The sequence below is a fragment of the Drosophila gunungcola genome, chromosome 3R (assembly GCF_025200985.1).
Source record: "Drosophila gunungcola strain Sukarami chromosome 3R, Dgunungcola_SK_2, whole genome shotgun sequence".
NCBI lineage: Eukaryota > Metazoa > Arthropoda > Insecta > Diptera > Drosophilidae > Drosophila > Drosophila gunungcola.
The window spans coordinates 4,959,996-4,983,510 of record NC_069139.1 but is presented as its reverse complement, the minus strand read 5'-3'; the positions used below and the strand labels follow the sequence as shown (position 1 = coordinate 4,983,510).

General features: G+C 40.8%; 5 protein-coding genes across 9 annotated transcripts; 3 read left to right on the top strand and 2 right to left on the bottom strand.

Moving 5' to 3' along the window:
• Positions 1-1,098: 1,098 nt before the first annotated feature.
• LOC128251832 (uncharacterized) lies at positions 1,099-11,858 on the top strand. The gene is made up of 11 exons (XM_052979025.1): positions 1,099-1,202; positions 1,837-2,530; positions 3,115-3,831; positions 3,890-5,014; positions 5,598-5,894; positions 7,160-7,960; positions 8,267-8,563; positions 8,661-8,847; positions 8,906-9,153; positions 9,654-10,772; positions 11,497-11,858. Exons 2-11 carry the CDS (start codon positions 1,845-1,847, stop codon positions 11,792-11,794), a joined length of 5,775 nt encoding a protein of 1,924 aa, XP_052834985.1. The 5' UTR covers positions 1,099-1,202; positions 1,837-1,844; the 3' UTR covers positions 11,795-11,858.
• Positions 11,842-13,273, top strand: LOC128252015 (bursicon). Its single transcript, XM_052979379.1, has 3 exons — positions 11,842-12,190; positions 12,751-12,875; positions 12,930-13,273. Exons 1-3 carry the CDS (start codon positions 11,842-11,844, stop codon positions 13,194-13,196), a joined length of 741 nt encoding a protein of 246 aa, XP_052835339.1. The 3' UTR covers positions 13,197-13,273.
• A 739-nt stretch (positions 13,274-14,012) lies between these two features.
• On the bottom strand, positions 14,013-21,083 carry LOC128251817 (gamma-aminobutyric acid type B receptor subunit 2). 4 transcript variants are annotated; one of them, XM_052979012.1, is made up of 13 exons: positions 20,925-21,083; positions 20,258-20,520; positions 19,039-19,520; positions 18,415-18,595; positions 18,126-18,344; positions 17,772-18,067; positions 17,347-17,710; positions 17,177-17,287; positions 16,877-17,113; positions 16,133-16,478; positions 15,965-16,070; positions 15,411-15,907; positions 14,013-14,840 (listed from the first exon to the last, which is right to left on the bottom strand). In XM_052979012.1, the coding sequence occupies exons 2-13, from the start codon at positions 20,504-20,506 to the stop codon at positions 14,215-14,217; spliced, it is 3,714 nt and encodes a 1,237-aa protein (XP_052834972.1). In that variant the 5' UTR covers positions 20,507-20,520; positions 20,925-21,083; the 3' UTR covers positions 14,013-14,214. The 4 variants fall into 4 exon arrangements, with proteins under 4 accessions (XP_052834972.1, XP_052834979.1, XP_052834987.1 ...); XM_052979019.1 differs by having other exon boundaries at positions 15,965-16,067; positions 20,925-21,082; XM_052979027.1 differs by having other exon boundaries at positions 16,889-17,113; positions 20,925-21,082.
• A 45-nt stretch (positions 21,084-21,128) lies between these two features.
• On the top strand, positions 21,129-22,877 carry LOC128251974 (cyclin-dependent kinase 20). 2 transcript variants are annotated; one of them, XM_052979274.1, is made up of 5 exons: positions 21,129-21,264; positions 21,315-21,523; positions 21,578-21,962; positions 22,428-22,578; positions 22,634-22,877. In XM_052979274.1, exons 2-5 carry the CDS (start codon positions 21,323-21,325, stop codon positions 22,875-22,877), a joined length of 981 nt encoding a protein of 326 aa, XP_052835234.1. In that variant the 5' UTR covers positions 21,129-21,264; positions 21,315-21,322. The 2 variants fall into 2 exon arrangements, with proteins under 2 accessions (XP_052835234.1, XP_052835243.1); XM_052979283.1 differs by lacking the exon at positions 21,129-21,264 and having other exon boundaries at positions 21,274-21,523.
• LOC128252001 (DNA-directed RNA polymerase I subunit RPA12) lies at positions 22,783-23,431 on the bottom strand. The gene is made up of 3 exons (XM_052979354.1): positions 23,243-23,431; positions 22,958-23,180; positions 22,783-22,898 (listed from the first exon to the last, which is right to left on the bottom strand). The coding sequence occupies exons 1-3, from the start codon at positions 23,358-23,360 to the stop codon at positions 22,874-22,876; spliced, it is 366 nt and encodes a 121-aa protein (XP_052835314.1). The 5' UTR covers positions 23,361-23,431; the 3' UTR covers positions 22,783-22,873.
• Positions 23,432-23,515: the final 84 nt, after the last annotated feature.

Sequence of the window (23,515 nt, the reverse complement as noted above, 5' to 3'; positions counted from 1 at the left end):
CATGTAGAGCCATTCCTTTTCAAAATCGGATAACTCTAAGAAAAGTTATGGCCTTGGAAGTGCTGGTTTTAGGTCACTTTTCTGCAAAGCCCTTTTTGGAAAAAAAGGAAAGGGGTACCATCATTAAAATTTCAAGAAAATCGACCCAAAATTCCAAACCAAAATTTAAACGCAGATTCTTAGAGCTTAGGAGTGCAAGCATATAGAGCCATTCCTTTTCAAAATCGGATAACTCTAAGAAAAGTTATGGCCTTGGAAGTGCTGGTTTTAGGTCACTTTTCTGCAAAGCCCTTTTTGGAAAAAAAGGAAAGGGGTACCATCATTAAAATTTCCTGAGGTGTTTTGATATTTGATTTGCTTTTAACACTCATCAATCAATATTCGTCAAGTGCTTCAGGAAAAAGGTCGTAAAAAATAAAATTTTGGTACTTTTTTTGTGAGATAGTACATAATATATATTTTTATTTAACCGTTAAGCAACCAATGATAATAAAACGATAGTATTAATCAGTGAATCATAACATCATAACAAAAGGAAAAATAAATTACAGATCAAATTTTGATGGGCCACTGTGTTTGCTTTAGAATATAGGAACAAGCCACTAAATCCAACCAAGATTTTAAAAAGTTGATTATCTAACTTTTAAGGGATCACTAAATCAATTTTCTAAAGCCTACTCTTCCAATAATACAAAATTTTATCTGTGTATACAGTCAAAGAAAAAATATGGAATGCCTCCGAATATATTGATATAGTCAGCATGATTTAAAAGATACAAGTTGGTTGCTCAACGTTGTTGTAAATGCTTTTTGAAAGACTGCAAATCATGGTTGATAAGTTTGGAGGCACTGCATAATAAAGTACCTAGACTTTAAAGGCAAACAAACAGTGCATCGAAAATTCAGTGTTATGTCATCGTCTGGCGATATTTGAAAAACGTCGGCGTGGATTGGTAGCCAATGGTGGAGTGTGTAAATCACCGCTATGACTCCCTATCGCTATCGCCCCTTAATCTATGGACCAGGCCAACATTATCTGGGCCGAAATAAAACGCTAAAAGTTGCAGATAAGCCGCTGATAGTGGCCAAGTTCCAAAGCGCTCGCCATATATATCGGACCCGAAGCCAGGCGGCATTTAGTTTTCGAACCGAATCGCGAAACACTAATTCTAGTCCCGGGTCCGCGATCGAACCTTTGAAAAGTGAGTTATTAAGTGGTTACATAAGTGTGGATCTTTCTAGTGAAACTTGAGAAATAAATGCTCTAATAGAAGGATAAAACCCTTTAAAAAAAATTACTTCGTTCTAGAAATATGCTCTTAATTTGCAAACAACTGTAAAACGTATACCGAAAATAAATCTATTTGCTGTTGTATATTTGTTAAAAATAATTTGTAATCACCTGAAAGCCAGAAAAATTACAGTTTTTTAATAAGCCCTTTAATTTTGTAGGAAAAATGTTATAGCTTTGATAATATAAACGGGTATCACAGCCCGCTTTTACTTTTAATTTATAATGATATCAGTGGCAACAAGAGTTTCTGCTTTCATTAACAAGGAAAAAAACTAATCTTGGCAAAAACATCTCGGTTTTGCATCTTATACTTTAAAACTAAAAAAAATCGGTATTTTTAAAAAAGCCTTTTTATTTTGCAGAGAAAAAAGAAAAACGTTGATAATGTAAACTGTTTGTGATAACTGGCATTTACTTTAAATTTATATTGATTTTAGTGCCGAAAAAGGTTTTTGAATACTTTTTACACAATTTTCTAAATTTTTTGTAGTTTTAAAGAATACCAAAGTTTGTTCTTACTATTTTTTATTTATTTCAATCAGCAGGTAAAATGTTCGCCCTGCGAGTGGCTGTTCTTCTGGCAGTCTGTGTGTCCTTGGCCTCCGCCGGAGCTCGTCAGCTGGCCGTGGATGTGCAGCCGCCGGTCACTTTGGCCACCGAGCTGGGGGACTACCGCCTTGCGGAACACATTTATCCTGTGAACTACAACATTACCTTGAGACCGTATCTGCTGGAGAGCGATGGCAACAAGAGATTCACCTTCGATGGCGAGGTCTATATCGAAATAGTTCCGAATAAGACCACCTCGGAAGTGTACCTGCACTCGAAAAATCTCATCTATTCGGTCAGCGAGTACTGGCAAAAGCCAGCGGCCGGCGTGGCCAATCCAACACCCACGAAGTTCGGCACCAACGTGACCAACTCTGATACGGATATTGTGAAGCTCACGACCACAGCCGCTCTGACCGAAAAGATCACATATATCCTGCATTTCGTGTATACCGGTCTGATGGAGGACGATATGCATGGATTCTATCGCAGCTACTATGTGGACGACAACAATGTGACCAAGTGGCTCGGATCCACTCAGTTCCAGACCCACCACGCCCGCCGCGCCTTCCCCAGCTTCGATGAGCCCCAGTTCAAGGCATCCTTCGATGTCACACTGAAGCGCCACAGGACCTTCAACTCGGCCAGTAACACCCGACTGATCTCATCCTATCCCAGCGGTGAAGAGTAAGCATTTATAGCCTATTCAATTGAGCTAGTTGTTTTTCAATTCTTAGATTTTTCAAAATATTAAGCAAGGAAACAAAACTCCTTTAGGAACAAAAATTATCTTACAAATTAGCTAAGGCTCTGTGGCCATTTTCTGTTAATTTTTCTAAAATTAAAGAATTTTTTTTTAAAGTAGAGAATTTCTTATTTGGATGTAGTAAACATTTGTTTATTACATTATTTGCACATGTCTTTAGTACATTTAAAATGATTTAGATTAGTTTACTTGAAAGATTTTTATCAATTAATTGAGTTCTTAATAAAATGGATTCCCGACTACTAGTTATGATGGTTCATAAAGGGTCAATTAAAAGATTTTTCAATATTTTTGTAATTAATTTTTGTATTTGGTTAAACGAATACTAAAAACTAAATATACTTTATTTGTACAATTCGTGAGCTTTTGCTCGATGATTCAGAACCCCAGTATAAAATCTATAAATAATTTTTAAACCTTTTAAAATTAAATAACTTCTAGCTAAACTACTAAAACTTTAATTTTGTAACCCCATTTATATTTTTTTTATTTTTCCCATTTGCAGAGGCTACTATACGGATGTGTACAAAAGGACACCCATAATGTCCACCTATCTGCTGGCCTTCATCATTTCCGAGTTCGTGGCCCGCAAGGACGACAAGTTCGGAGTCTTCGCCCGTCCCGAGTACTATGCCCAGACCCAGTATCCCTACAACGTGGGTGTGCAGATCCTGAAGGAGATGGGTGTGTACTTGGACAAGGACTACTATTCGATGGGCAATGACAAGATGGACATGGCCGCCATTCCCGATTTCTCGGCCGGAGCCATGGAGAACTGGGGTCTGCTGACCTACAGGGAGCGCAGTCTGCTGGTCGATGAGTCGGCCACCACTTTGGCCTCTCGCCAGTCGATTGCTGCCGTTGTGGCCCACGAACAGGCGCACATGTGGTTCGGCGATCTGGTGACCTGCAAGTGGTGGAGCTACACCTGGTTGAACGAGGGATTCGCCCGGTACTTCCAGTACTTCGGCACTGCCATGGTTGAGAAGGATTGGGAACTGGAGAAGCAGTTTGTGGTGGATCAGATTCAGTCCGTGATGGCCATGGACTCCACCAATGCCACCAATCCGCTGAGCGATGAGAATACCTACACCCCTGCCCATTTGAGCCGCATGTTCAACAGCATTTCGTACAACAAGGGAGCCACCTTCATTCGCATGATCAAGCATACGATGGGAGAAGCCTTTTTCCAGACGGCCCTGCAAGGGTACCTCAAGAAATAGTAAGTGTTTGGCTATACGATGTTTTTGGCCCATGACTAAGGGTGTCTAATTTCACAGCGCATATCAGCCATCGGTGCCTGAGTATTTGCTGGGTGCTTGGCAGGCCAAGTGGCCAAATAGTAGCTACAACGACAGCTCCGAGGCCATCTTCAAGAGCTTCACCACGCAGGTGGGCTATCCCTTGGTCAATGCTGAGGTAGCTGCCGATGGACTGACGGTCCGCTTCACTCAGAAGCGTTTCCTGCTGAAGGAGAGCGATGGCTCCGATCCCGATCTGAAGTACACCGTGCCCATTTCCTATGCCACCAGTGAGACGACCACCAAGTTTGCCAACTCCACGCCCAAGTTCATCCTGAAGCCAGATGTGGCCATGAATGTGGTTTTCCCGTCGCAAATCAAGTGGATTGTGGCCAACGTTCAGCAGACGGGCTACTACCGAGTCAACTATACTGAGAACAACTGGCGTGCCATCCACGAAGTCTTGTATACAGCCGACTGGGGCGGCATCCACGAGAACAACCGTGCCCAGATTGTCGACGATCTGTTCAATCTGGCCAGGGCCGGTAACATTTCCTACGACCTCACCCTTGAGGTGATCGAGTACTTGGAGACGGAGACCAAGTACATTCCCTGGACGTCGGCCTTCAATGGCTTCAACTTTTTGACCATTCGACTGGGCAATGACACGGCTGACTTCAATACCTATATCCAGCAGCTGACCAGCAAGGCCTACACCCAGCTGGGATTCAATGAGACCTCGAGCGACTCTGCCCTGGATATCTACTTGCGCACCAAGATCCTTTCCTGGGCCTGTCGCTACGGCAGTGCCGATTGCATTAGCAAGGCCAAGAGCTACTTCCAGTCGCTGACCACCGTGCCCAAGAACATTCGCGCCACCGTCTACTGTGTGGGTCTGCGGGAAGGTGGGGAATCGGAATTCCAGGCTCTGTATCAGAAATTCAAGGCCGAGACTGTGGCCACCGAGGAAACGCTGCTGCAGAACTCCTTCGGGTGCGTGAAGACCCAGGCCCTGATCGAGAAGGTCTTCAATTTGATCCTCAGCGACGAGATCCGCCGGCAGGACAAGTCCTCCGTGCTGGCCACTCTCTACACTGAGAACAATGAGAACGTGAGCCCAGTGTTCGCCCTGGTCACCCAGAAGCACGTGCAATTGGCTGAGGCGTAAGTAATCTGAAGTTGTTTAAAAAACGTAGAAAATCCAAGTATTTGATACTCAATTTCAATATTTTTCGTATTAATTTTCATCCTTTGAGGATTTTAGTATTTTATTAGAGTATTTGCGGAACACATTTTATATTTGAAAATGCTCTTTAAATTTAAACTATTATAAACTTAAAGATAATGGATGAATCAAATAGTAGCATTTTAAATCTAATATTTCTATATTACTATTTCATTTTTTTTCTGAGTATATCAATTTCTTTCCATTTCATACGAAATAAAAATACTTGTCGCTTTCATTTTCATCCATTAAGGCTACAAATTGTTTTTATATATAGAAATGTTAAACATACTTCTAATATTTAATTTAAGTATTTTCGGAACAAATTTAATGTTTGAAAATGCGAATTAATTGTAAATCATTTTAAACTTAAATACCATGAATTAACAAATTAACACCATTTTAAAACAGTTATATTAATTTACTATTTCCTATTTCATTCTGAGTATTAATATTTCTTTGCCATACATTGATTAAGTATTTCATTTATATATTAACTTATTTTTTTTATTTCCTCCACAGCATGGGTGGCTATTCCGCAGTGGCCACTGTGATCTCCAACATTGCTGCCCGTTTCACCACCGAGCAGCAGTTGAATGATCTGCAGAACTTCAACAAGCAGAATGGCGCCAAATTTGGCACTTCGCAGGCCACTTTGACCGCGGCAGAGGCGACCGTGAAGGAGAACCTCAAGTGGGCTGCAGCCAAACTGGGCGTTTTCCGCACCTACCTGTCCCACTACCGCAATGGAAGTGCTATGGTCAACGCCTTCAGTGCCATCAGTCTGCTTTTGGTGTCCCTGGTCACCATGCTGCGCCATTAGGCTTAGATTAACCCATGCGGGAACACAGGTGCATTCGGGTCATGAGTACCCTGTTAAGCCATAAAGTATTTCGTACGCTTAGAGCACCCAATAAACTAACACGCTTTGTAGATAACCGCACCTCGTATATTACTATTTTTATTATTATTATTATGGGTATTTGGCAAATCGTTCAGACACTGGCCGTCGATGGCAACAAAGTTGACAATCTGATTAGCGCCATCGAATGGGGATTGCTTCAGATCACAATCTTTAGGGGATTTCATTGCCCATTGCTTAATCAAGCGACCATCGTAAAGCTATCAATGTGTATCAGGGCTATAAAGCCTTTGCGATTATTATGAACTATATTTTGAAGATAACTAGATTATTCAATTTTTCATTGTTTTTATTGATTAAACTGCCTAGCTTTTCTACAAATCATTGAAGTTGAAAAATCATCAATCAATCAAGGGCTTAACTTTGTGAATCTATAAAACTTATATGATATTTATTAGGTCATTTATTTTTCATGGGAATGACCTTTGTTTTAATGAATCGGTCGCAAGTCATTAAATGGTATTACTTATTATTGTATCGTAAATTATATCTTTTATAGAAAGGGATAATTTTCTAATATGGCATTTAATATGAATGATGTTTGCAAAGGATTGTTGCGGGAATGATTCAGTTTCCAACTTTTCGGGGATTTTATTAAAGCTAAAAAAGTTTTAGTTCTGATGATAGTAATCTCATATTTTGTTTGCAATCGATGATGAAATTAATATAATCAGAAGTCATAAATTATTATCTGTAATGTGTACTTATCGCACAATATTTATGATTTTTCTAAGAATTATCGATCTATCTATTGTTTCTAAGTTGATTCATTTGAAATTTTTCGGGGAACTCAATGTTACCAACATCATATAATCGTTATCACTTCTTATCGCTAATAATACTAAGAATCATGTTGGACTTTCCACTCTGTTAGTAAATGAATAGTTTTGGGTGTTTTTAAATTTTTATCAATTTCAATAACTCACTTCAATTGGATAACCCTTTAGAAAAAACTTATTTTACATTTATCAATTTAAGTATGTAACAAACACTATTTGAATTCAAATGTATATTTAACAGCCATTAAAATAACTGAACTCAATTAATTATTTAACAATCTATTTATCTATTTAGATCGAATTAGTGATATATTTTCTGACATAAAGTAATTAAACAGCAGTCAGTATGAAATTAAAATTATAATTGTCATTTCGCTTAGCAGGTTATTGAGAGCCCGAAAGCGTGTTGACAGGAATATTATTAATGAGATGTGTGACGCATATTCGAATCATAATCTAATCATCTGTGAACGACACCTGTTTTGGGAACTTTGGGGGAACTTTTGGTTTTGTGATCTTGTGGTCGAAATCGGAGTCCCCAGTAATCGAGCTTCGGCCGACATGAGCAGTTCGGAGTCTCGCAACTTGTGTTTGCTATTTTTGCTGGCGATTGGCGTCGTAAATGGCGTCGATTATCGGCTGGACGGTAGCGTTGTACCTTCCTACTATAACCTGACCATCGGTGTTCTCAAAGATTCTGCCGAGCCCACGCTTTTCGATGGCGAAGTGAGCATTACTCTGCGTGTGGTTGGCCCACTGGAGGTGCAGCAAATCATTTTGCACGCCGACACGCTCGACATTTCGGAATGCTGGCTGCTCGATGCGGCAGGTGCGCTGCTGGAGCCCATCGATATCAGCCGGCTGATTTATGAGGCCACCAACCAACAGGTGACAGTTCCGCTGACGCAGGCCGTGCAGCCTGGAAGAACTTATACTCTCGGGTTCAAGTACACCGGAAAGATAAGGACCGATATGGTTGGTCTCTTCTCCGCCAGCTATGAGGAGCAGGGCACCAATGACACCAAGTGGCTGGCCCTCACCCAGATGCAGCGGATCAACGCGCGGCTGGTCCTGCCCTGCTTCGATGAGCCCGCCATGAAGGCCAAGTTCCAGCTGCAGATTAACCGGCCTAATGGTTATCAGGCAATTGCCAACACCAAGCTCAAAGAAACCACTGCGGCAAGGTAACTTACAATTTACAAGCTTTTAATTTTAATACCAGCAAACTTTAGAAAGCTCTTAAAAATTAATAGAAGTGAGATTACATCCGGTTTTCTTTAAAGATTTACCCATATATCTAATAACGAATTAAATTTTCAAAAAATTGGCAAAAAACATATTTTTTGTTATTCTAAAATGGTAATTTATATTTCAAAGTCATACAAAAAGTTCAAAGGGTATAAATATTTCTAGATCATTATTATGAAAAAAACCTTTTTTTTAATGTCTCAGCCAATAAGAAATACATATTTTTATTTACTTAATTTCAGTCAGAATCGTTTTGTCGATCATTTTGAGGAGACCCCTGTGATGTCCACATATTTGCTAGCTTTCATGGTGGCCAATTACTCTGCCCGTGGAAATGTAAGCGATTTTGCTGTGCTGACTCGCCCGGAATTCTACAATAATACGGAGTTCAGCTATACAGTGGGTCAGCAGGTGCTGCCAGCCTACGATGAGTTGTTCCAGCTTCCATATGCAGAATTGGGCAATGAAGTGCTTCAATATGCCAGCTCTCCCAGGTTTCCCCACAACGGCATGGAGAACTGGGGCCTTATAATCTGCAGGTAAGAAAGCTTAAATTATTAGACAAAGTTGGGGAAAGCTAACTTAAATCACTTTAATTTTAAATTAATTTATTTTAAATGTTTCGTGAATTAAAAGCGATGGCGTTTTGGTTCAGGAAGCTGGATACTCCGACGATTGGTCGAACAAGGAGTTCGCCATCCGTATCATTGCCCATGAGACTTCGCACATGTGGTTCGGTGACAGCGTAACCTTCTCCTGGTGGAGTTACTTCTGGCTAAATGAAGCCTTTGCCCGCTACTATGAGTACTTCATGGCACATCAAGTAAGTACCCAAATTGGGTAATTATATTTCAACAGATAATATAAATAATTCCTGACAGCTCTATCCCGAGTATCACTTGGACGAGCAGTTTGTGGTGCGCCAGATGCAGCTGATCTTTGCCACGGATGCCCGGAACAGCACTCAGCCCATGACAAGTCCGGAATCGGAGATACAGACTCCGTCTCAAATTGCCTACAAGTTCAGTGGGATTGCCTATGCAAAGGGAGCCTGCATTGTCAGGATGTGGCGAAATCTCATGGGGGCGCAAAACTTTGACACCGCCATTAGGAATTATTTAAAGCAATAGTAAGTGGATAAGTACAGAATTTTATTAACAGATTTAGTGACCTATAGACATCGTACAACATTAAATACAGAGTAATTATAAAACAAAAAGCTACATTTTAGAGAATGATTTATTAATATATAACAACAAGCATAGTAAATTAAACACGCAACAAAAATATTTTTCGCTTTTATTTTTAATCCATGCGGTTTTTAGTACAACGTTTTTAATATAAACATTTCTAAAACCTTTGGTACAGCATTAATATTAAAATATAAAATAACTTTATATGTTTATATTGTTTTAAATATTACCATTTTATATTTATTCAAATAATGAAATATATAATTTTGAATTCAAAAGCCATACCTACTTTCAAAAAATTTTAAAACGAATGTATATACTATGAATCAATTACACTTTAATTTGGCAGCTTTATTTGAAAAACATTTATATAACAAAATTTAAAAATATAAATTTTAAATAGATAAAATAATTTTATGTTTCATTTTTCTTCCAGCCACTTGACAAACACAGTACCCAATAACTTGTTTTACCACCTCTATGAGAACTGGCCAACAAAACCGTATGTGAATCTGGAGCACTTTTTCCCCGACTACACGGAACAGGTGGGATATCCCATGCTGATTGTGAACATTACCCGTGGAAATCATTTCGTCTATGTGGAGCAGATGCGATTCCTGCTAAATCCTGGTGACGGCAGCAATGCCACACTTAAGTATACAGTGCCCATAACTTATACAACTAATCTGGCGCCAAATTTCGATGACCTCACTCCGAGTATATATCTAGACAAGGTCGTGGACGTGCATCAGATGTACTTTGACGATCCCATTGATTGGATTGTGCTTAACCTTAGGCAGTCGAACTACCAACGAGTGTTGTACGATGAAACCCTGACGAAAGGTCTTCAGGTGGCTTTATCTGCACCGAATCACAGCGGAATACCTGTTGAGAATCGGGCCCAGATCATCGATGATCTCTTCAATTTTGCGCAAGTTGGTTATGTTGACTTTGCAGAGGTATTCGAGTTCCTTGAATATCTGAGTGAGGAGGTGGACTATGTGCCCTGGTATGCTGTCTACGAGAACCTGAACTCGGTGGCAAAGCGATTGACACCTGAACAGCTGCCCAATTTCCGAACATACCTCTCAGACATCACAAAGGCTGTGTATGCGAAACTGGGTGTGGGTTGGAGTGCCAAGGACACTCCGCTGGATGTGGCCAATCGGAATAAGTTAATTAAATGGCTGTGCAGATACGAGGCCAGCGATTGCAGGAACAAGGTTAATGTCTATTTCGTAACATCATCTGAGCAACCATCGCCGGATTATCGGGAAACATTCTACTGTGCAGCCAGTAGTAGCGATTTCAATTCGTTCACTTCGGTGTGGGGAAAGTACTACCTTGAAACTCGTCCCAATGAGAAGAAACTCCTTTGGTCCGCATGCAGTTGTACCGAGGAATACGAGACCTTTTACTATAAAATGATCATTACGGGTCCGGGAAATGTGGATCAAAAGAAAATTGGCATAGCCCGGTTGTATGAGCAGAATCCCCATTTGGTCGAACCCATTTTTAAAATGGTTACCGAAAACATTACCGAACTGGCTTTATGGTAAGTTGGATCGTGCTTTGAATATTAATACTCAGTTTTCCAATTTTTTAAGTTCAACTTGATAAAGATTGCCTAAGAAAAACGAAGTCTGAACTTAATCTATTTAAAATGAGAACTTTCCCTAATTTTGCTTTGAAATTTGTATTGATTTAGCAAAATGTATAACCATTTTAAAGTTAAAACAAGGGCTTAATGAGACCTTTAATTAATTGTTTTGTTAAAATAGTTAAGGTTATTTGAAAAATGGCATTGCCAAAACAAAAACTCGATATTTTTTCTGGGCTTAAAAATTGTATCCATTAAAGTCGAAACCAAATTAAAGTTTTTTAACATTTGAAAGTTAAAATAAGTTTAATAATTTTTTGTTAGAAAAGTTATGATTGTCTGGAAAATTACATTGCCAATATATGAATTTGACATTTTTCTGGGCCTAAAAATATATCCATTGAAGTCGAAATTAAATTAAAGTTTCTCAACATTTTAGAGCTCAAAACAGGATGAATAAGTTTTTGTTAGATAAGTAGCATTGCCAAAATATAAAGAGTCAATGTCAATCGATTTTAAAATTCTGTAATGCTTATGTTTGTAAGTACTTAAAGCTCTTTCTTAAACCGAGTTAAAATATTTTTAGAATGTTTTTCTAAATTACTTATGGGAGTACTAAAGTATTAGTTATAAAAATTATTAACTCCGAAATACATTTATTTTATCTATTTAATTTTAGTTTGGACAGCTGGTCGGATACGGCAGAGGTGATCAGCGACATGGCGGAGTACTTCACCACCAGGCACCAGCAGCAGTTGTTCAAGGACTTTTACGATGGCAACCACCAACTCTTCGGTCAGTCGGAGGCGGTGCTCTCGAAATCCTTGGAAACGGTGGACCAAAATCTAAAGTGGGCCGAGAAGCGACTGAGCAGATTGGTCCTCTTCCTGTCCCGCAGGAATGGCAGCTCCAGCCTGGGAGCCACCTCCATGGTGGTGCTACTGCTGGCTGTTGCCAGCCTTTTGGCCTGGCTCTGATTAGGTAATAAGTTGTGCGGGGAAATAAAGAGATTGCCGATGTGGTCATGCGCTGCGGGAGAAATGCCCTTTTCGTGTATGCAATTACTAGGCAAAAAGGTTTCAAAGGCGCTTGCTTTATTTTATTTGGCCATAATTCACGCTGTCGAACGGTCATTTTAATGGCCTCCGCTGGCCAGGCCAAGTCGGTCTATAAAAGGCCCCCGGCGGCAAGTGGCGCTTTCCATTTCCACGCGAAGGACACTCGCAGTCGGGCCGCCGACGAGATGCTGCGCCACCTGCTCCGCCACGAGAACAACAAGGTCTTCGTCCTGATCCTGCTCTACTGCGTCCTGGTCAGCATCCTGAAACTGTGCACGGCCCAGGCGGATAACTCTGTGGCCGCCACCGATAATGGTAAAGGTGTTTTATACTATACCCTTGCAGAGGTTATTTAAATTTCAGTCAAAAGTTAGCAACGCAGTAACGCTGTAAAGTATATATATGCTTCGGTTTGTCCGTCTGTCTGTTTCTACGAAAACTAGTCTCTCAGTATTAAGATTATTTAAATGAAACTTTTCCAAAAGTATTCTTTTAATTGCTTTCTATGTCGAGAACGGGCAAAATCGGACGAATTCATCATATGGGCACAGTCGGAAAATAAATGAACAAAAATTAAAGCTTCGCTATTTTTCAAATTCTACTAATTTACTTTGAGATATAAAAATATTATATATATATCAGAATTACAGTTGTCATGAGAATGATCAAAAATGTTTGTGGAAATCAAAATCTGAGGGATCGAAAATAATTATAATTTATAATTTTTTAAATAAAAAAATCTTGGACACAGAAAGCCACTACAAATAATCCAATTTATATCTATAATTATTTAAAGAGTATATTTTATTTTGTTAGCCGAAGTTTCTTATTTTATTATAATTATTCCATCTGAGATACTACGTTGCCCTCTACAGATATCACGCATTTGGGAGACGACTGCCAGGTAACGCCCGTCATTCATGTGCTTCAGTATCCTGGATGTGTGCCCAAGCCGATTCCCTCGTTCGCCTGTGTGGGTCGCTGTGCAAGTTATATCCAGGTGGGTTTTTTTTTCATTATGTATATTATAGACAAGAAAGCATGTATTTCATAGGTTTCAGGCAGTAAGATCTGGCAGATGGAGCGTTCATGCATGTGCTGCCAGGAATCTGGCGAGCGGGAGGCAGCCGTCTCGCTTTTCTGTCCCAAGGTGAAGCCCGGTGAGCGGAAGTTCAAAAAGGTCCTCACCAAGGCGCCGCTGGAGTGCATGTGTCGGCCGTGCACTTCCATCGAGGAATCCGGCATCATACCGCAGGAAATTGCCGGCTACTCGGACGAAGGTCCCCTCAACAATCATTTCCGGCGCATCGCTCTGCAATAGATTCCCCATCACTGCTACCATTCATTATAAACATTTGCACATTAAAATAAATTAAATTTGACGTATCTGCTTGTACACAGTGAACCATGTAGTCTTTGATTTAAAGAAATGGTATTTAAAGGTTTTTTTCTTCATTTTTTTTTGTTATCTTTTAAACAGATTTTTGCTCTTCCAATAAAAAAACATGTATAAATTCTTTGAACGGAAATTGATTTCAAATGCTATGTCATACAACGAGATAAGACATTTTAATCATTATTTTCCAGAATTTGTGTCGTTTTTGCTCATAACTTGTCCAAAACAAGACGTACATCTAAAAGAAAGACCGTTTTATGCAGCTGCCGACCTTAACTTTCAACTCCTTTCAATTTTTGACAAAAAAATTTTTGGTCCAATTTTCACATTTTTTGTAAGGGGTACCATCATCATTTTTTGCAAAAATTCGAAAACTTAAAAAACAATTTTTTGAAAATGGTTAATTATTAGGTATTTTATTACGAGTTTATAGAGGTATGGCATTTCATCTTTGGTTTATTTTTTCTAATGCTATGGCCAAAATACTGAATTTTTTGGGCGCAAATCAGACTTTTTTGTTTTGCAAATCTGTCTTTCGAAAATTCGTTTTATGTTTTGGATATTTTTGAGTTATTTCGGCTAAAGGGGTATTTTTCAAACGATTTGAGTTCTTATTCTTTAATTTTAATAAAAATTGATTGAGTGCAGGGCTATATAAACTTCGGCTTTTTTTATCTAAAGCTTATCCGAAACACCTTCTGCTTCCCCTTATACACAGTTAATAAGAAATACGACCAGATGTATGATTAATTTAATTAGTAATTTATTTTTCAACTATCTCATGTCGTTGCTACTAGTTCTCTAAAAGGTGTGTGGTGTGTGTCCTGCCCCACATACTAGTAGCATGTAGATGCATGACACGGAGAAACAAAGGTACTCTTTACACTGCAACTGGATCTAACAATAGGGCTAAGGAGTTCAACTACATGATGCATGTGCCTCCCTACAAGTACTCGACGATATCGCATTTAATGGATATATTCGGACAACTCTGGCCGACGGCGCTGCGACCCCGGTAGTTGGGACTCTTCTCGGTGAGGAGCTTGCGGAAGATGGGCAGGATGGCCGTTTCGCCCTCGAGCAGCTCCGTTTCGCTGCTGGCGCCGTAGATGCTGCTCTCCTGTTTGCCCCGCTGCCTGCCCCGCTGCTTGTCCGGCGCCACATTGGGCGAACTGTGATGGTGGGCGGCGTGCTGGATGTTGGAACTGCGGCTCACCTTGCGAGGCTGCACACACGGCTGACTGGTGGGCGGCGGATCACGCTCCCGCTCGCTGTCCGTCTCGCTCTGGCACACGGTGCCCTTCTGCGGCTTCGGCCGGTGCTTGTTGCGGTTCTTCTCCGACACGGACCGCTGGATGGGCGAGGTGGTGTTGGGGTCATAGGGCATCGGCATCCCGTGGCCGCCGTGGTGCTCCGCACAGCGCTGCGGACTGGCGTAGTTGCGCGGCGACTGGCGCTGCTTGGCGTGCGACAGTGTGTGCGTGTCCCAGAGGTCGCTCTGTGACACCACGAAGTTCGACTTCAGGGCGGAGCCCATGCTGGTGCGGCGATGGTCCGAGGCAGTGGGAGCTAGTGGGGGAAAATATATTCATTTTCATATATTATTATCATATTGAAAAACAAGTTTTCAAAACAACTTTTTGTACTTTTCTATCATAACACAATAACCTTTTTCTAAAAATAGTTTAAGTGTAAACCAAATATTATATACATATGGAAAAAATTTAAAAGAACTATCTTTAAACTATTTTTAAAATAACTACTTATACCTTCTAACTATTTTCAATATTTAGATATTTGTTTAGAAATATAACATTTTTCTTTACTTTAGCCTTCGTGCAAAAGTATTTTTACATTCTTTGCCTATTTTCCATAGAACTACCTTATATCTTGTAACTATTTTTAATATTTAGATATTTGTATTGATGTTCAGGAAATTCCTTTGAAATATTTGGTAATTTGTATAAATTGGTTGGGTGGTACAACATATTTACAAATAGTTTTTCCATATTCACTTTATCTAACTTTAATATTAAATTCACATTTATTTGCCCTTTAAGACGACTGTATTGCAAGTCTCTCATCTCAAGGCTCAGTTATTTTATTTTGTACAAGTGAAATATAATGATTTTGACTTACTTTTTATCACAGCCGGCGTGCTGGGCTTGGAGTGGGGACACATGTTGCTCAGCTCGGACTGCGAGGTGGAGATGTTGGTGGAGGAGTTGCGGTGCGAGCTGCTGTACTTTGGCCGGGCGTTGGGCGTCTGGCTGCCGCTGTCGTAGTGCCGCGAAGCGTTCGACTGTCGCCTTTCCCGCATGCTGGAGCAGTCGCCGGTGCTCCTTTTGCCCACCGTACTGGTGATGCTCCCAATATTATCATCCGTCTGGGCGGACACCGAGTTGCGCTTATCCAAATGGCGGTGATGTTGCTGCTGGTGATGCTGCTGCTGCTGCTGCTGCTGTTGCATTTGCTGCTGCTGCTGTTGCTGCTGCTGTTGCTGCTGCTGTTGGTGTTGCTGCTGCATTTGCTGATGCTGCTGGAGGTGCTGCTGCAGCTGCTGCTGGATGGGCTGCATCATGGTGGGAGCGGGTGTATGCGAGTGATGCTCCACAAGGGATTGCTTTTTCTTTTTGCTATTTAGGTGGATAACATTAATAATCTGTTATTTCAAATAAAAATCAAAGACGTACGGAGGAAGTGAAGGCGCCATCACAGTGGACTGCACCGAGACGAAAGAGTTATCCATTTCCACATGGGTCGAGGTCACACTGTCCATGGATGTCATCTCGGTAACTTCTAAGGCAAAGAGGGCGCAATGCATGAACATATCTAGGAGCATCCACACTCTAGCCACTCACCTGTGGTGCTGGGCATTTCCCGACGCACTGGCGGTGCCGACAGCCTTACTATATCATCGCTTAGGATGGGCTCCAGTTCACTGCCCACATTGGAGCCACCTGTACAGGTCACTCCATCAATCCATTTGCGAGCCTCGGGTCCTAGCTTGCGAATTAGGGCCTGCAGTTCGTTCTCCTTCTCCATCAGAGCCTTTCTAAACCGGCAGTTCGTGTTCTTCACGTCCCGCAAACGCTGCTCCAGTTCGCAGACCGACGAGTCCCTTCGTCCATTCTTGGACATGGGTCTCAAGGTGGCCCTCACACGCTTGTCCACCACTCCCTGGGGATTCCTTTTCAGCTCCACCAACTGCAAGGCGATTCGCATGAATATTAACCAACAATAATACTACCGGCATAACATCTAGGAAGGATCAACTCTACGGATAGTGGATAGGACAGACTAAAGTATCCGAACAGCAAGGAAATAGCATTCGGGCTAAAACCTTGCTGTTGCTTGGCATGGCTTCTAAATAGATCAAGTTTATAGTTAGTCTGTAGTGTTATATAGGATCTGTTTTGGAAATTTCGAGTACATTTTGTTTCTGTATCACAGTGTATCAGCGCTAGACGAAAGATCAGCTCAGCAGGAGGCGGTGAGGTCCAATCTGTCTGAATTCAATAAACAAAACTGATTGGACCATCACCGCCTTCAAACAACATTCATATTAACATATAACAGCTACAAAAACTACAAAACTTCCTTACTACCAGTCTTACTTTCGGTACGAACACCAAACACAAAGTGGCTGTCGTACAAAAAATGATAAAAAACGAGAGTAAGACAAAAACTAAATCCTTGCGATCCGATAGCACCAGGGATATAGCCGCTCCGGCCAGACACGTGATGAACACATTGTAAACGGAGAAGCCAATGTGCTTGGAGTCGTTCAAGGCGGGTATGGAAACATGTCGCGTTTCCCAGGCCAAAAAGGCGCCAAATACCTGGGGTTAAAATTATTCCATTTCTATAAAATGTACAAAATATAATCAGGATTATTAACTCACCAATAGCAAGCCCTTGTAGGCATAAATAATGCTAACGAATATGGTCATGTGCTCGGACTGGCAGTATTCGTTTTCGGGTATCACCAAAACATCATCAATATTCTCGTGATGCTGTGCAAAAGAACAATTTTAAATATTTCATTCAAAATATTTCAAATCAATCCACTCACCAGTGGTTCCAATTGTTTGGTCTCTCGATAAAAAGGATCTGCTATTTGCCAGGTGGTTATAATGGCTATGTCAATGAACAGCAGCACGCCAACAACCATAAACAACTGATAGTCCTTTATAACTTTCTTGTTCAGTTTAAGATCGGTGAATATCGAATGAACCCGCCAAGTCTTTGAGAACATGGCTCCAAAACTAAGGCTAAATCCAGCCATCAGGATCCAGGCTCTAGCTGTGCAAATATAGGGAAATGCTGCCACGCTGCTCAAAGTGGTATCCAGTCCCAGGAAAATAATGCTCAGATAGGTCATCATGCAGCCCACAATAATCAGATTGTTCAGATGTGGGCTAGACATCTTGATGTAACTGAAAATAATACAAATGTATAATTAATATTTTTAAAATGTAATTGCCATTTAAAACTCACCGTTGATTGCGATACTTGATGTTAAAGGCCAGAAAAACAGTTGCAATAATCACTCCAACAACCGAAGCACTGGCCGAAACAATATAGATTGTTGGATTCACTTGACTGTGCTCGATGTAGATCAGAGTTCGATCCTTGGGAGGAGTTTTTCCCACCCATTTCACTGGTTTCCCCAAACTCAAATCTAAATGCGACTTTTGCGAGTGGTATTCCCCGATCTTTTCCATTTGTCCCAACTGGAATTGGTTGATCAGGATGTTGGCCTTGCGTTCGTTGTTGTAAAAGCGCACGGGACCCTTTAAAAATAGGTAAATTATTTTTACATTTTAATTAAATATTTATAAGCTGACCCACCGTCACACCCTCAAAAGAGGTATTTCGCAGGGCCTCTAGAAAGACGCTCTCCCAATCCTTCACCCGATAATCGAAATGTGTTAGCAGATCCTCGCGCTTTTCGGCCACATATTGAATGGCTAAGGCGGCTGCCCAAATTCCATCATAGGTATATCCATGAAAGCGGGAATACTCAGTGCCCCGTAGTCTATCGTATTCCACCAGATACTCATCTGCAGTCTAGAAGAAATTTTAGATAGAATATTAGTAAATTTCTACAAGAAGTTTTTTGAATAATTTGACTTCTTACAATTCCAGCCACTGTGATGTCACCACTTGTGGACAGGGGCAGTAGATCCACCAGGATAGCTCCTTCCAAAGCTGTGGCTATCTCGTCCACACTGCACTCACTGTCCTGCGTGACATTCCACCAATCTGTGGAATAAGTGGCCATTATCAGCCACTGGTAAGCCCTTCCATACATGTCCAATCTAAAAGAAAATATTTTCGATATATTATCAATAATTCAAGTTACCACATTAAATGTTAAAATAAAGCTATGTTGCTTATTATTCGGTTATTTGCAGATCTTTTATAAAAGAAGAAACAAAATGTTTAATGTAAATGTTTTTTTTTATGAGACTCGATTTCTGGGTACTTTAAAGAGGCAACTCTGTACTATTATTTACAATTTAAGTTACCAAAATAAATGTTATATTAAGGTAATAAAGCTAATAATTGAATTATAAGAAATTATTTTATAAATGTTCATGAAAATGCTGTTTTTAAATTGTGTCTCGAATTCTGGACATTAAAATAAGATGTATCCAGTTAAAAATATGTAATTAGCTTAATATGATTGGCTATAACCAGTATACTTTTAGAATTCAACATTTTTGATATAGATATGTAAATACTTATAGAGAATACCCACTTGTAAGCCTCGCAGAAGGCCTTGCGGGCAAAGTGCTCGTTGAAGTTGCCCAGGATGATCCTGACGTCCTTCTCGCGGAGTTTCTTTAGCGATTCGGCCACGTCGTTGACGAAGCTCTGCGTCTCCACCACCTCCACCTCCATGGCGTCCAAGTCGGCCACCATGTGGTTGTGGGGCAGCGAATAGCGCGGCTCGTTCTGGTAGACAGTGCCCACCCTGGTCCAGTTGAACTCCTTGAGCAGCGCCAATCGCGGTGCATTGAAGGCGTTCTCCGAGGGCACCACCCGGAAGAAATTGGGGAACGCGTCCTTGGTGAACATGGGATGGGTGTCCGCGTAGCTCAGCTGCGTGAGGTGCCAGTGCTTGCTGGCCTTGGCAATGGGATCGGTCACGTGGGTGCAGGCCGCCCCGAAAAGCATCACTTTATTTGGCCCCGAGTGCATCATATCGAAGAATGACTTTACGCCCACAGCAGCATTGCACTGGAAAAAGAAGAATATTTAACTTGGAATGGCAAAAAAAAAAAAAAAAAAACAATTAACTTCGACTCCTAATTAACAAACATTTTCAAAATCATTTAATTTCGCGATTTGTAATATTTAATTTTTATATTTATAAACTGTGATTTTTATGAAATGTTTACGAATTTATTCTCTAACGCAGAATCCTAATAAGTTTAACTAGTTTTCATAACAATTTAGTGTATAAATACATTTAAATTTTTTTTTTTATTTCTATTGTGAAAATTTATCTTTTTTGAGCTTAACAAACCCGGTCAACCTTATCATTAATACATAAGTTAATCAAAATCAGGCTTTCTAAAATAAAGTTGAGTAGAACTTTCGAAAACAAAGTAATAGGACAGGATCATAATATACATTATTAATGGTTATAACAAAAATGTATTTTCTTTTGTGAAAAAATTTTTGTTTAAATTAGCCAAAGTGCCTCATTATTAATCTTGGTATCTAAAATAAAATTTAGTAGAAATATTGAAAACAGAGTAATGGGAAAGATAGCATTATGCACTCCCCTTAAAAGGATTTCAAATGATTTTTCAAAAGGCAATACGACTTAATTTATATTTTCAAATATAAATATTAATATTTTATATTCTGAATTACGATTCCTTTGAAAGTTGGATAACTATTACTTTTTGACTGGTAATATTCCTATTTCCACTTATTTTATATTTTAAAGGCTAATCCAATTAACTCACCTGTGTGTCATTCCACCACATGTGCAGTCTGTAGTTGGCCAGAATCTTGCCATGTTCGTTAACATGGCCGAGAGCCAGCTTCACGCTGGGCATAACCCCTCGTCCTGTGTAGGAGTTCTCCACGCCATCGCCGTAGGGGAAGAATCCGGCTATATAGACGTCCGATCTCTTGGCAGTCCTGCCCCAGGCGGTGCTCCAAAGGAGCAGGAACAGCAGGCTGGCGAATGGAGTCCAACTTGGCCGGAACATGTTGACCGCGTGGGCTGCAAAACGATTCTGAATGTGAATGTGGGGCATATCGAGGACGTGAACTTGGAGGTAAGTTGTGGGTGGTTGTTGGTTATGGTGGGTGGTGGTTGCTTTCAGGTGAGCCAAGGCTGACCAGGCAAGGCTGCCTGGCCCTGTGGGCGTGTATTCAGTGCCTTATACCCATAGTTGTTGGGGGCTCGCATGCAGTTGCACAGGACAGGTGGGGCAAGGCTAAGGCCACAGGCCAGCCAAATTGCCACAAATTGCTGCTGCAATGCTGGCACATTTAATAATTATAAAGCAATTTAATGATTCTATAGAGTCTTTCATTATTCAGTGTCCTTTTTAACACAATGAAGGCGTTCTCTGGTTCTAGCACTTTTCTAAATCTTGTATTTACTTGCTCAGTTCAACGTACCAGCTTTGCTTATCCTGTAGTTTTGTTTTATTTCACTACCGATGGCATTTTTCACAATTATTTTAATTCAACTTTCAGCGAATGAAGAACTTTTGCAGTGCGAGGGTCCGAAAAATTATGTATCCCCCTGACTTGACACTTGGCTGACAGGAGGAATTCGAGGCAGGAAGTGCGCATGTCCCCGATCCGAAAGCTGTGACAGCTCCGCCTTGGCCTAGGTTTTCCAACCCCCGTGAAAACCCCTGTGAAAACCAAGCCGCTTTGTCAACATCCAGCAACAGGTGGATCCATCAGCTGGTCCTGCCACATTTGTTATGACCGTTACCACGGAGACTACGGGGTAAGGAACAAAAATAGTAATCGAGCAATTACCAAATCGAAAATTTTCAGTGGCCATAATGGAGGACTATGCGCCAAGTCGCTATAAAATGCTCGAGAAAATCGGCGAAGGAGTCCATGGCTGCGTGTTTAAGGCCATCGATTTGCAGCGCAACAAGGAGGTGGCCATCAAAAAGGTGGCCCTCAAGAACAAATTCGGGAACATAGCTCTGAACACTTTGAGGGAAATCAAGACCCTGCAGCTTTGCAAATCGGAATATGTGAGTTAACCATTTATTAACGTGGTAAGCCATTAATTACTTAATTATCTATAGATCCTGGGCATTATCGACATATATCCCGACCTGACTGGACTGTCGTTGGTGCTGGAATACCAGCCGGACACCCTGTACAACCGCCTCAAGAACGAAGTGAATCCCCTGAGTCGCCAGCAGGTGCGCAAGTTCGCACACCAAATGTTCAAGGGCATCGCCTATCTCCACGATTCGGGTCTAATGCACCGCGACATAAAGCCAGCCAATCTCTTGATAAGCGATTCGGACATGCTAAAGATCGCCGACTTTGGACTGGCCCGTCTGTACTTTCCCGAGGATGAGACGCGTCTGTATTCCCCTCAAGTGTCCACACGCTGGTATCGAGCTCCGGAGATTCTCTGGGGCAGCCAGAAGTACGGAACTGGAGTGGACATGTGGGCGGCAGGTAGGTTTAGCCAACAAAGAATTAGAATTACATCATTCTTTTTAATAATATCACCTAAATGACCAATGATCTCTATTTTACCTTAAATTGTTAAAATGCTTGTTGACTTTGCAGACTTACTAACAGGGAAACGTTGATCATAAAAACTTGTCCAATCAAAATCAGATCTCTTATTATTTGTGTGATATAATGAATGTTATAAGACCTCTGCCCAAAAATAAGCTATAAATAAATTTAAAGTCGTTCCTTTTTAAACACAAACTTTGCTCAGCTATGACCAATTTAAAAATAATGCTTTAAAGGTTTATAGTTCATTTGTTTACTTGTTTACCGTGTCAGTTTTGATTAAAAGAACAACTGAAGAATGGGCAACGGAAGGTACAACAATCCCTGATATTTTTTTTGGTATTTCATGATTAAACCAGAATATATATAGTTATTAATAAAATTATCCGAACCCTTAAGGTTGCGTGGTGGCGGAGATGTTGCGGGGAGTGCCTCTGTTCGCAGGAACCACCGACATAGAGCAGTTGGCCATTATAATCCGGACTCTGGGCAGCCCACGCTTGAATCAATGGCCCGAGTTGACTTCCCTGCCGGATTACAGCAAGATACGGTGAGGATATACCTCTATCATGATAACTGAGTATTAAATTCATATCCTTGCATAGCTTTCCAAATTCCGTGGGCATACACTGGGATAATCTGTTTCCCAGCTGCACTCATGCGGTGGAAATCAATCTGGTCTCAAATCTAGTCGTTTACAATCCCAAAAACCGTCTTAAAGCCAGTGAGGTGGGTTATACTACAATATCTCAACTGATTTGTTATAAACATTCTATATTTTGCAGGCTGTCGAACATGATTATTTTCACTAGCTATAAGACTATTTACACAGGTATTGTTAGCATCTAAGAGTTTTCCGATTCTTTGAATCTGAAAAGGGGGAAATAAATGATTAATCATAGAAATAGAGGGAATTTGGTGATACCTACTTGCATTTGAGACAGGTGAAGAACACCGTTTGACCTTCATCCGCGGATCGAAGTTGCAGGGTGGCGTAGGACATCTTGTCGTGGTTGCATTTGGGACACTTTCTCTCCACAACAGGTCCATCCGCCTCCGAGGATTCGGATTCCCGTTTAGTCCTGTTGAACACCTTGCTGGGATCGTAGGTATTGAAGTGGATGGTAAACTCCGACTTCTCGCCGCTGTATACTATTGTAAAATTAAAAAAGTATGTAAAGATCTTTTGAACAAGTTGGAAATTCTTGGTTTACCATCTGGCCGAAACTCCTGCCTGCAGTTGTAGCAAACCACATTGCCCTTGACTTGCAGCTCAGGCAGAATGGAGCCGCAGGAGGGGCAGAAACCCGGGCAATTGGTAAAAGTATCCATGATTTTATATATAAAACCGGCCAAACAAAATATAATAAACTGCACGTGCTAACAAAGTGATTTTAAAGTGACCGTTTCGCAGCAGTTAAAATATACCAAAAGCTACCAAAAGTACTGAAATAAGGGGAGGTAGAAAACTTAGCTAAACAGGTTGG

Excerpts from the sequence above, each read along its gene's own strand:
- LOC128251832 (XM_052979025.1), top strand. The coding sequence starts at position 1,845 with ATGTTCGCCCTGCGAGTGGCTGTTCTTCTGGCAGTCTGTGTGTCCTTG. Across the intron at positions 8,564-8,660 it reads TGGGGCCTTATAATCTGCAG|CGATGGCGTTTTGGTTCAGG; the intron begins GTAAGAAAGCTT and ends GTGAATTAAAAG. Across the intron at positions 10,773-11,496 it reads ATTACCGAACTGGCTTTATG|TTTGGACAGCTGGTCGGATA; the intron begins GTAAGTTGGATC and ends ATTTAATTTTAG.
- LOC128252015 (XM_052979379.1), top strand. The coding sequence starts at position 11,842 with ATGCGCTGCGGGAGAAATGCCCTTTTCGTGTATGCAATTACTAGGCAA. Across the intron at positions 12,191-12,750 it reads TGTGGCCGCCACCGATAATG|ATATCACGCATTTGGGAGAC; the intron begins GTAAAGGTGTTT and ends TGCCCTCTACAG. Across the intron at positions 12,876-12,929 it reads GCTGTGCAAGTTATATCCAG|GTTTCAGGCAGTAAGATCTG; the intron begins GTGGGTTTTTTT and ends TGTATTTCATAG.
- LOC128251817 (XM_052979012.1), bottom strand. The coding sequence starts at position 20,506 with ATGTTCCGGCCAAGTTGGACTCCATTCGCCAGCCTGCTGTTCCTGCTC. Across the intron at positions 18,345-18,414 it reads ACATCACAGTGGCTGGAATT|ACTGCAGATGAGTATCTGGT; the intron begins GTAAGAAGTCAA and ends AATTTCTTCTAG. Across the intron at positions 18,068-18,125 it reads CCTCTTTTGAGGGTGTGACG|GGTCCCGTGCGCTTTTACAA; the intron begins GTGGGTCAGCTT and ends CTATTTTTAAAG.
- LOC128251974 (XM_052979274.1), top strand. The coding sequence starts at position 21,323 with ATGGAGGACTATGCGCCAAGTCGCTATAAAATGCTCGAGAAAATCGGC. Across the intron at positions 21,524-21,577 it reads AGCTTTGCAAATCGGAATAT|ATCCTGGGCATTATCGACAT; the intron begins GTGAGTTAACCA and ends AATTATCTATAG. Across the intron at positions 21,963-22,427 it reads AGTGGACATGTGGGCGGCAG|GTTGCGTGGTGGCGGAGATG; the intron begins GTAGGTTTAGCC and ends CGAACCCTTAAG.
- LOC128252001 (XM_052979354.1), bottom strand. The coding sequence starts at position 23,360 with ATGGATACTTTTACCAATTGCCCGGGTTTCTGCCCCTCCTGCGGCTCC. Across the intron at positions 23,181-23,242 it reads GCAGGAGTTTCGGCCAGATG|TATACAGCGGCGAGAAGTCG; the intron begins GTAAACCAAGAA and ends ATTTTACAATAG. Across the intron at positions 22,899-22,957 it reads TTCACCTGTCTCAAATGCAA|ATTCAAAGAATCGGAAAACT; the intron begins GTAGGTATCACC and ends CCCCCTTTTCAG.